This window comes from Schistocerca nitens, chromosome 7 (assembly GCF_023898315.1).
Source record: "Schistocerca nitens isolate TAMUIC-IGC-003100 chromosome 7, iqSchNite1.1, whole genome shotgun sequence".
Lineage (NCBI taxonomy): Eukaryota > Metazoa > Arthropoda > Insecta > Orthoptera > Acrididae > Schistocerca > Schistocerca nitens.
In genome coordinates, this window is record NC_064620.1 from 429,149,480 (window position 1) to 429,162,103 (window position 12,624).

General features: G+C 37.1%; 1 protein-coding gene across 1 annotated transcript in view; it reads right to left on the reverse strand.

The window, feature by feature from the left end:
• Window positions 1-5,114: 5,114 nt before the first annotated feature.
• Window positions 5,115-12,624, reverse strand: part of LOC126195147 (cadherin-23-like) — a 460,891-nt gene continuing 453,381 nt past the window's right edge. Inside the window, exon 33 of the mRNA XM_049933652.1 lies at window positions 5,115-5,930. Within this exon, the coding sequence (XP_049789609.1) occupies window positions 5,525-5,930 (406 nt within the window). The 3' untranslated portion in view covers window positions 5,115-5,524. The remainder of the gene's footprint in view (window positions 5,931-12,624) is intronic.

The window sequence follows — 12,624 nt, forward strand, 5'->3', positions numbered from 1 at the left end:
AATATTAAGCGAGCATAACTTTGGCAAGCTCAGCACTATAATGTTGGTAGGGTCCTGGTCTGAGTAAAGGTAGGGGATCAGGTTTTTGTGAGTAACTTTAATGCCCATGTGACCAGAGGAGCACCTAGTGTTGGTAAGTAACCCCCCCCCCCCCCACACCCCCCCCCTCCCTTTCCTCCCTTTATTGGTCCATGCCAGGTCCATAAGAGACTGGGTCCGGTCAACTTTCTGGTTAAAAACCTTGCTAACAATATGTTCATTTGAGTGCTTGTTAGTCAAATTAAGGCCTAAACTGTCATGCTGCCGTCCTTTGACATTCCCACTCACCTCCCACTAGCGTATGAGCAGTTGATGGCAGGTGGCCCGCATGGATGGCCATGTTTTGCGAGCGGGATTGTATCATACGGTGAACTGTTTTGAGGTGGGAAGCCATGCCTAGTCGAGGTTTACAATTGCGACTCATCGGGAAGGGTGGTGAGGCGCTGTGCCTGGAGGAATGATGTTCTGCCGTTTGTATTATTGAGTTCCTGGCTTCTTGTGGTAAGATTGCTCTTTCTTTGTGTAGCCCCCCCCCCCCTCCCCCCCTAAAGAGAATGTGGTGGTTTAAACTGTGGCCGTTGGTCTGTGAAACTGTGGCTGTTGGTATTCGAAACTACCTCAGGCAGACTAGACTCTTGGTTGCTAGTGTGCGCCAGTTGTTTGCTATTTATTTTGCTGTCCACAAGGTTGCACCAGTGAGATTGCCTCCTGGTAGAGTGACGTTCACTATTCGACAGTTTGAATCTGCCTATGGTCACATGTATGTATTAAACACTAAATGCTATATTGTCAACTTGGTCAGCAAGTTTGCATCTTATGGATTTGTGTCATTTTCCTGTTGTTGTTAACAAGCACCATTGAATTACAATTTGTTTAACATCAGTCAACAAGAGGAGCCTTTTGACAGAGCAACATTGAGTGTTCAATGAGTGTACAGTTGAAATTACTATTATAACGAAATATATCGTTGCTCTGTGGTTATTAAATACTGTTGACAAGATTACTACTTTTCGACAGAGTGCCATTGATATTCCTGTTGTTGCTAATGTGCACCATTGAATGACAAATTGTTTAACAGCAAGCAACAAGAAGAGGCTTTCGACAGAATGCCACTGAGTGCTCAATGGGATTACAGTTGAAATTACTGTTATAACCAATTACGTCATTGCTCTGTGATTATTAATAACTCGGCAAGATTACTATCTTTCAACAGAGCGCTGTTGATGTTTACTGTTGTATTAACATGCACCATTGATTCATAATTTGTTTAACGGCAAGCTACAAGAACAGCCTTTCGACAGAGGACCGTTGAGTGTTCAATCAGCGTACAGTTGAAAATACTGTTAGTACCAAATGTTTTACAGCCGCTTGCGGTTGTAATCGGTGCTTGTGACTTGGTTGAATATGTAGTTTTAGTTTTTTAAAAAATATATATATATGTTGCGGTTTAAGCCCCGTTTATTTATATATATGTTGTGTCACAGCCGGTCTGGTGACTGATTATTAGCATTGTCAGCAAGGTAACATAGTTCTAGTTATATATATATATATATATATATATATATATATATATATATATATATATATATATATATATATATATATATATATATATATATATATATTATATATTGCTGTTTTAACTAACTTATTTTTAATGTTTGTCTATGCTGGGTCGCAGGAGGTCTTTCGACTAAGTATTACTGTTGTTAGTAACACCTGCTACTTGTTGCTTCAATGATTATGTTGTTGTAGTCCTTTATCTATGTTTGTTAATATTTAAAAGGTAAAATAATTCTGGGCATTTAATAGTCTTACCCGCAGCAGGTTTACCTGGTAGCTTACGGCCATCAGATGCAGTATTATTCTGGGCTTCTTGCTTGTTTGATTACATTTTTCTAGGGAAACATTCCATGTGGGAAAAATATATGCAGGACCAACATTGGTTTTTGATATTCTCCATCCAACCGTGGCCTTGTACCCTGTACCTTGGGCACATATTTGGGTTGAGAGAGTTATCTATTCTGAGGTGCACCACTCACTATCTCTGTCGGAGCCTGTATTGCTCGATCCCCCAGAACTTGGCCTAGCTCTCCAACTCCCATACCTACTTAATGATAAATCCAGACTCGAGTAGGACCATATCAGGAATGTTATGGGGTTGATATAAGGAAGCGTTGTGTCACCATTATTATTTGTAATGGTGATGGATTAAATTATGAGAGAGAGAAATGAAGCATATAGAGGAAAAGAAATGCTGTTATTGCCAATGGTATCATATGTGGAGAACTAACAGTAAGGATGTACAAGAACAACTGCACATATTAAATGAAAAATTGAGAAATACAGCTTGAAATGCAGTCTGGAGAAAAAAATAAAACTATGCTGGTAACCAGAGGAGATAGAGAAGGGAAAGGACAAATTAGTATTAAAAGACAAGAAATTGTAACTAAGGACATCTTCAAATAGATAGAAAATGAGTTAATGCAGAATACAAGGATGGGGCTACAAATCAGTAGAAGGGTGCAGCAGAACAATGCATTTTACTAGTATGTGAGGGGCTTAGTCTGGGGAAGAGAAGTGCTAAAGAAATGTAAGGAAGTGATGTACAAGACATGCTTTGTACTCATGCTGCCATACACATGGGAGACCTGGACAATGATCAGAAGAGAGGAGTGAGAAATGAAGAAGTTGTGAAGGAAACTGGCATAGAAACATTGAGTGACAGAACTGAGAAGAATAGACTAAAATTGGGTGGATGTGTAAAGACTATGGAATATGGGGGAATTGCAAAATGAATGATGGAGACCAAGTTTGAAGGCAAGAGGAATGCCTAAAACAAGCTGGATTAATTCAGTTGAGACCAGTATAACAAGAAGGAATTGGGATAGGAACATAACAGTTATACAAGAAGGCTGGTGGAAAGACAACAAAGAGTAAAGAAACAAAGCCTGATGGGGGATTACATTCAAATCTCCTGCTTTACAGTACCCACTCAGTGGAGACAAAGAGGTTTGACCTGTATGTTCTACAGTGGCTGCTTTACATGGTGACCTTGCTGTTCATTGCATAATGTGTATCTGCAATGCATGCTTTCGTACACATGATCCACAAACCCAGGAACACATCTGTGGAGCACTGCAGTCAGGTCGCTTAGTTGCAAAGGTATCCATTTCTCGGAGAAGTTGTTGGAGTCAGATGAAAATGGTATGTGACGAACTGATATGATCCAGAAAATGTTCTTGATGCATGAGTTGTGCAGCTCTACCTTATACAGTGAACTGTGAAGTGGGTCATTTGAAAGTAATCTGATGTTCACCATCCAAACAGCACATTTCTGAATATGGGTTCCTTATCAGAACTTTATCTATCAATTCCCCTTGACATCCACTACAATCCTGTTATGGGAATTATGAAACATCATGTATACAGCTGAGATCTTGGTAGTTATGGAAGGATAACATATTAAGGTAGGATAACATATAGAATACAAAAATTTCTAAAATTATAATACTAACAGATTGCAGAAGTACATTACAAAAATTGGAATATTCCAACATCTAGACTCAAGCAAGTAAATATGTAAAAGATGTTTTGCATGAAATATGGATTACAAAATCGAACCATCAAGATATTAATTTGATATGTATTAATGATCATGATGATAGGTAACACAACAAAAGCATGGACACATTAGCAAAGCATAGTGTTACAAAAGACCACTCTCAAGTCATTTCTTTACATTACACTGATTTTATTTCTTTAATCCAGAAATATGTTCATGAGAAATGGTTCAGCTACTGGTTCACTACACAGATGGACAGAAGAAAATTGTATCTCCAAGCTCAACCTGTCATCCAGCAAAATAAACTTAAAATGAATTTTGGCATACTGCATTTCCCATTAGGACATGCCTACAACATGCACATTATCAAACCCATCTTTAATGGTTAATCTATACTACTCCCAGGAAGTTTTTGAAATAGTCTATCTCAATCACATTATTCTGGTATGCAAAATGTAGAGGAAAAAGTAAGAAAACTTTATAAACATAACTTGGAGAACAAAGATTTCCGATCCCCATGTCAGTATCTGATTTAATGCAGGGAAACAGATACACCATTTATAAAAATTTAGCTTCTCATTTGGCTGAGGTAAATATCATTTTTTGAATTAACAAATAATCTAATACTATTCAAATATCAACTCATGACAATGAATGTAAATGAACACTGAGTGTCAATGCTAATATGACACTATGTTTCAACAGATTTCAGTGTTCTTATACTTTACTAAACCATTCAACAGTGGTCTTAATTTAGGTTCACTGCATCAGTAATTGTTAAAGAGGCTGGCTGTACAGTTTGATTGACTGAGGTGGATAAATAAATAAATAATGATAACCATAGCTGCAGTAAAAATGTCTACAGGATGTATTTCCTTCTCATTCTGTTCTGCTATATCTTTTTTGGTGTGGGATCCTGGGTAGATTCCTTATTTAATCATGTCATTATATGTTTGCATCACTTTGAATTGAAAAGAAAATTCATTTTTTTTTAAAAAGAAAAGGAAAAGAAAAATATTGGATTAGAAAAATGGACAGTATGGTTAGCCAGTACTTACCTGGAAGAGATGAAATTCCAGTCCTGCTGATACATTTAAAAGGTAGGAAAATGATCTCATTTTCAGAACTTTTAGTTTATACTTCCAGGAAGAAAGAGGGGAAGGTTAGGAAGGAGGGGCAGGTGGCTTACACCCCAGTATGAAAGGGAGCCACCTGTTATGAGGAAAGGGCAAAAGACAAAGGGGGAGGTGCCAGAGAGAGGAGGAGGCCAAATATGTTCTTTTTTTTATAATGAACTCAGACTGATTCTCAGTAATGTCTTAGGAAAAACTCATTAATGGTAAAAGCTGTTGCAAGTGTTATATTAGTACATCCGTTTTGCTTAAATTTATGTGTGTTTGTCTTTAATTCATCACATCATTTCTATTTATTTTTGGTAAATTATCACAGTTGGTAGTGAGCAAACAAATAATTAAACTATTCACAATATTAAAAATATTTTAAGAAATATGTATTTAATTTCATACATTGGTCATAAATATGCATTTCTGTGTTAATTTATATATATTACACTCACAATGTATGAAGTTCAGCTTTGTAACTAAAATATTTATCTTAACACTCCACTAATAATATAATACATTTCTTTTGATTATAAAAAAGAGTACAACAAGATACCTGCAATGTCAGTCTCATGCAAATTTACAACTTCTAAGGAAAATCACAGACATTTAAAGGTAAACATGAATACACAGAAAAAAATGTAATTAATCATAACAGCTTAAGTGCTCAGCTGTACTCTAAATGAAGTAAGTTGCAGTACATATTTCTCACACTATCATTTAGAGTTAAGAAATGAAGTGAAGATCATAACTCTTAACATATAAGTACTGCCCTGAGACAGTGTCTGAGGCAGCCTCACTACAACTGTGTAACAGGTACAGACTCTGTTGGCTTGAAACTAAAATTGTCATTTCCTTCATAATTATCTGTGTTTGTCAGATTTCCGTTGGCAAGAGGATTTACACTTTGAGTTTTCTGATTAAGATCATTAGCATCATTGTCATATTGCAAAATAAAATTGTTATTAAGTGTTTCAGTAATTCTTCTTGGTTGTTGTCCTTCACCTAACGAATCAGGGCTTAGGTACTGACTTTCAGTTTTTAATTTGTCGTCAGAGTCATCTGGATGAAAAGTGAATTCTTTGTTGAGAATCCCAGTAAGTTTTCTTGGCTGTGGACCGTCAAGGAACTGTGATTTGTTCTTACTGGGCTGAAACTCAGGATTGTCTTCTATGCCAATCATATCAGAATCACCACTACTTTGGCTGTAAAAAAAGGATATGTCTCCATTAATTTAAAGTTTATAAATTTTGTATCACTGTAACAAGTAGGCAGAATTATTAAGGATTTACAAAAGATCTGCTACGATATTCTACAAAGTTTGTTAGATGTGATTTCACATCTTCATCTTATCATCCTTGTATTGAGGAGGCATTATATATGCAACGACAATGCAAAATATCATTTCGTGATTCATTTCCAAAAATTAGTAAATTGCAGTTTATTTGAAAAAAGATTGCATGTAGACACACACACATCATAAATAATAAATTACATAAGAAGAAGAATCTCCTTTGATATTATGTAATACATAAAAGGCAAGTTTGCAGAGCTTTATGTATAATTGTATACATAAAAATAGTTAATTATATTATTCCTATTAAAGGAAAAATTCAATCCAAAAAACTATAAAATCACATGACTACATGGTTGGCCAGAACTTACCTCCAGGTAAGCTTAGCATCATTGCACATATTTAAAATATGGTATATAATGAGTCACAGTGTCAGTGCAGTCATCTTGTTAACAGCACTATTGTATGAAACTAACTGATGAACAGTCAGCACAAAAGGACTGTGTCATAAGCTCATTAGATGTTGCTATTGTAGGCTTACTCGTGTTCATCAGTTGTATAATTGTATGATATGGGATAAAAAGAAGAATACAATATGTACAGTCGATAGTGGCCTTACCAGGTGTATAAGTTATTACAGTAATAAAATGATATAAATCAAAAACATGACTGAAGTTAAACATAGATTCTTAAAAAGGAAATGGTTTAGTGACAATAATTCTGATACATTGTTGTAGTGATTTTAGATAAAAATATAATGACACACATATTGACACGCTTACAGAGCCAAATGAATAAAATAAGAATGATAAAATAAATAGGGGAAGAAGGCAAATCTATGAAACAACAGACTGCAATAGGTAATTAGTGGCCTCCAGACTGCCACTTAGGCAAGAAATGATCAGAGGAATTTAAGTCAGAGGGCCTGTTGTACCCTTTGACATGCTGTTCCAAGAAAAAAATTATAAAACACCACACACATCAATTAATTAGATTATCTAGTTAATGAAATGTATTACATAATCAGAGAAGGGACAAGTAAACATGAGACTAATATGCTCAGTGTAAGAATGTGAAGCAAATATGTAATGCAGTTTATAATGGGTAAAGACAAAGGTGATATATAAGAGAGGCATTCAGTAATTAGAGGAGAACATTGTTAAACAAAGCAAAGAAGGCACTGGGCACAAAACTGCTCTATCCATTGAGCTCTTTTGCTGGCTCTTGGTACAGGTGATGTACTGTGTCTGTGGATTGGAACCAAAAGACAACTGAACACATTCTTTGAACACCTAAACTCCCATCACAAAAACATATAGTTTACCATGGAGATTGGTGAGAAATCCATTAACTTCTTAGATTTCAACATAGATATCACTACAAATATACATAGTTTCAAAATTTACAGAAAACCCACTACAACAGATACTGTAATACCCTCATGTTCACAACACCCAATATCTCACAAAAATGCTGCCTTCCATTCCACCTTCCATTCCATTGTACATTGTCTTACATCCATACCAATGTCAAAAGAGAATTGTCAAACAGAGTTAGACACCATTAAATGTATTGCGTCAAACAATGGCTATCCCCCTGAATTAATTGATAACATTTTACACAAAAAACAAAGAAGAAAAATGTTGCCCTTTGTGTATGCCCCCTCTGCAGCAAGAGTCATATCTAAAACCAACTGGTGTACCATTCCTTATTTAGAAAAGCTATTTGACAAATTGGCCAAAACCCTCAAATCATGCATTTACAGAACTTCATTTTATGTAAAAGGCAGTATGTCCTATTCAACAGGAAGGGCAAAACAGAATTATTAAATAACAGTGGTGTTTATAAAATCACTTGCAATGACTGCAACAAGCTGTATATTGGTTAGATTGGTAGGTCCATAACAATGAGGCTGATTCAACACAAAGGCAGCTGGAGATCACTTAATTCAGATGCCACCTTTGCTGAACATGTGTTGAAGAAAGAACACAAATACCAAATTCATACAGAAGTACTACATTTAATCAATAAAGGAAGAAAACAGCCTATCAGAATCACTTGAGATATACAGACATTTAGCTTAAAATCCCTAGCTGCTTCTAAACAATTATTTGCAGCTGAACATGTTCCCACTTTTAAACTTCACATGATGCTATCAACCAGCCACATACCCACAAACTGCCACAGTGAAACATACTGCTACAAAAACATAACAGAATTTCCCATTTCTTACCAGACAAACTTCAACATAAAAAATTTATTTGCAATATAAAACATGTTTTCTCCTCAAAATAAGTTACTAGTGCCCAGTGAGACAGTTCTCAACCAATGTCATAACCTCAACCTCACAACTGTGACATAACCTTATATACAGTAATAATGAATGATTATGTATTATAATTATTGTGTATAATACTGTCCATTGCCTAAAGTTTAGTTTACAATTAAAAAAAGGTTTTTTGTACAACATAAATGAAGACTACCCAGTTTAACATTATCTCAGGTGGGCGGGGGTGGGGTGTGGGTGTGTGTGTGTGTGTGTGGGGGGGGGGGGGGGGGGGGAACTGTGTAAAGAGCAACTGCAACATTAAGAAACAAGTGTGATGCACAATGCTCTATGCAAATAATTGTATCTTCATGTATAATGTTTGGTCATCTAAGAATTAGTGTCCATTCCAGATGCTAGGCAGTTGTTTCCTGAACATGACTTAATAAGCTGAAAACTAGTTCAAAATAAACATTATTCAACCTTAAAAGTATTGTAAAGTTGTGAATCTTGAGAGCTGTGTCTTAAAATAATCTCTATACAAAATTAGAGAATAAAGTAGTGGTCATTGAAGCACACAAGAGGAATGTGGCAGTACTTACATATGAAGGTGATGACATTAGGAAAATAGACTAATTCTTTGCAGAAAATGAAATAGAAGAAATTTACAGAGATCCAGCTTAGTAGTTCCAGACTGGTCTACGTAAAATGATAGACAGCCCCCAATATCTTCTTAATGACCATGAAAAGATATCAGTTAAAATGATGAGTACTAAGATTCACAAAGATGAAAATACAGTTCATCGATTGTGAACAACATGTTGCCACCATGCTATAAATTAAATAAATTTCTTAACAATTAACTTATATCAGTTCACACATTTCAATTTTGTTTTGGAGCTTAAAACAGTGATGTGACTTACCAAACGAAAGCGCTGGAAGGTCGATAGACACACAAACAAACACAAATATACACACAAAATTCAAGCTTTCGCAACCAACGGTTGCTTCATCAGGAAAGAGGGAAGGATAAGGAAAGACGAAAGGATGTGGGTTTTAAGGGAGAGGGTAAGGAGTCATTCCAATCCCGGGAGTGGAAAGCCTTACCTTAGGGGGAAAAAAAGGACAGGTATACACTTGCACACACACACACATATCCAACTGCACATACACAGACACAAGCAGACATTTGTAAAGGCAAAGAGTTTCGCCAGAGATGTCAGTCGAGGCAGAAGTACAGAGGCAAAGATGTTGTTGAAAGACAGGTGAGGTATGAGCGGCGGCAACTTGAAATTAGTGGAGGTTGAGGCCTGGCAGATAACGAGAAGAGAGGATATACTGAAGGGCAAGTTCCCATCTCCGGAGTTCTGACAGGTTGGTGTTAGTGGGACGTATCCAGATAACCCGGACGGTGTAACACTGTGCCAAGATGTGCTGACTATGCACCAAGGCATGTTTAGCCACAGGGTGATCCTCATCACCAACAAACACTGTCTGCCTGTGTCCATTCATGTGAATGGACAGTTTGTTGCTGGTCATTCCCACATAGAAAGCTTCAAAGTGTAGGCAGGTCAGTTGGTAAATCACGTGGGTGCTTTCACATGTGGCTCTGCCTTTGATCGTGTACACCTTCCGGGTTACAGGACTGGAGTAGGTGGTGGTGGGAGGGTGCATGGGACAGGTTTTACACCAGGGGCGGTTACAAGGGTAGGAGCCAGAGGGTAGGGAAGGTGGTTTGGGGATTTCATAGGGATGAACTAAGAGGTTACGAAGGTTAGGTGGACGGCGGAAAGACACTCTTGGTGGAGTGGGGAGGATTTCATGAAGGATGGATCTCATTTCAGGCCAAGATTTGAGGAAGTCGTATCCCTGCTGGAGAGCCACATTCAGAGTCTGATCCAGTCCCAGATATATACACCAAATAATACAGCATTAGCATCCTTGGATGTAAAAAACCTGTACAGTACTGACCCAATAAAAGAAATGATTGAAATTATTGGATGTTATCTGTCAACCCATAACGAGATCAGAACTGCTTCTGCAGAATATACAGAACTAATTGATTTTTACCAACGTTGGTTGAAATAGATCCAATATTTTAGTAGTAGATGTGGAACACATGCACAACCATTACAACTGTGCTCATAAATTGAGTAGCTAGTATGTGAGTATTGATGCTACAAACACAAGAGCAAGATACACAATACACTCTCTATATAAGCAAAGTTGCTGCTTTTGTTAAAACTGACATCCCTATATGCATAATGTCCTTAGTATTATTAAGTGTGAGTAGCTTAGCTATATTTGATGTGCAGATATGTGAACCCTTTCTATGTTGCACCATTATTTTCAAGCACTTCATCAAATTTGCAAATAAATTTCTTTTTTTACAATCAGAATTGACTAGAAGAAGGGATCGGTTGGTAGGACATGTTTTGAGGCATCAAGGGATCACAAATTTAGCATTGGAGGGCAGCGTGGAGGGTAAAAATCATAGAGGGAGACCAAGAGATGAATACACTAAGCAGATTCAGAAGGATGAAGGTTGCAGTAGGTACTGGGAGATGAATAAGCTTGCACAGGATAGAGTAGTATGGAGAGCTGCATCAAACCAGTCTCAGGACTGAAGACCACAACAACAACAACAATCAGAAAAACTATTTACAACTACTAATTGAATTATTAAACAGTAGGTGTGATCAGCAAGGACTACACTGGTCCCTTTACATTGTCAGTGCAGCATTAATGTTTTGTTCAGTATATATTTTGGGAGGGAGGAGGTTAGATTATCAGTTTTTATTGCAGTGTCCTCTTTTGAACTTTTCTGTGGCTTGCTGAATCATATAAAATTTATGACACACACACGCACACACACACACACACACACACACACACACACACACACACACACACACACATATACACATACAATGAATCTCAATTATAATATGACAGGAGTTTAAGGAAGGCTACACAGCATATGTGACTAAGCTACAACCATCAAACTCACAACATATTTCTGTAGTACACAAAAGCTATCAGTTTTCTCAACGTTTCTTAACAATTTTTGTAAATGGAAATATGCAAAGCATTTCAACAACTTACAGGTGTAAAGATAGTTTGAAATGCCTTTTAACACAAAATATACTGAAGTTCATTCCTTGAACAGCTGATCTCAGTATGTTCATTCTGTATTTTATGATTGTGTATTAAACCGGGGACCTAGAAATGTCAGAGAGGCTTCAACCCTCCGTAGCCCTCAGTGGTTGACAACCCTACAACAGGCCACAGCAGTCCACCCACTCCACCGCCACCCCACACTGAACCCAAGGTATTTTGTGATACTCGCTATTAATTTCAACAATGGAAAATCCAGGATGGAATGTAACAACATTATGAAAAGAATAGTTGCTACTCACCATATAGTGGAGATGCTGAGTTGCAGACAGAACAAGACTGTCAGAAAATGAGCTTCAGGCAACAAAGCCTTCATTGGAGATAGAACATACACTCTCTCTCTCTCTCCCTCCCTCCTTCACACACACACACACACACACACACACACACACACACACACATACACATACACATACACATGCAAATCACACATACATGACCACAGTCTCTGGTTGCTGAGGCCACACTGCCTATCTACGACTCAGCATCTTCACTATATGGTGAGTAGCAGCTGTCCTTTTCATAATATTGTTACAATCCCTATTAGTTTTTGAGGTATTAAAATGTTCTAGTGTATTGACAAGAGCTGCCACAATGATGAAGAACGGAAGAGGAGAGAAGGCTGTGAGACTATTTCAGCCAGTAGTATGCTGGCTAAGATGACACCAAGACAGGAGTGGCATCTATACGAACAGAATATAAGCTCCATCCCACATAGCCACAGCCACAGTGGAAGACGAGCCATCATATAAATGCTACACCAGTGACTTATGAACAGAATTGTTTTGCTTGCATTGAAATTGTATATACCAAAGGACAATGATTATTTGCATGTCGGCATTTGCTTTTGACAACTCTTTGTGAATATGCAGAGTTAAGCATCGTCAATTTAACTTACTGTAATAAACTCCATTAATATGATTTGCTTGAATTGTTGTCCAGCAATCCGAGAAAACAGCTTCCTAGTCACCCTATATTAGAAGAGTGGGCAGGATACTACAAAAAAAGTATCTAAGAACTATTTGTAAATCTACCTTATCACTCTTTTGTCTGTGTCCTATCATATGGAATGTGAAGAATTGATTAGAACAACTGTATAACTACAAACATCTACTGTGTGGCCTTTTTTTTCTTTGTAATGCAAAATCGGTTAATTAAATGA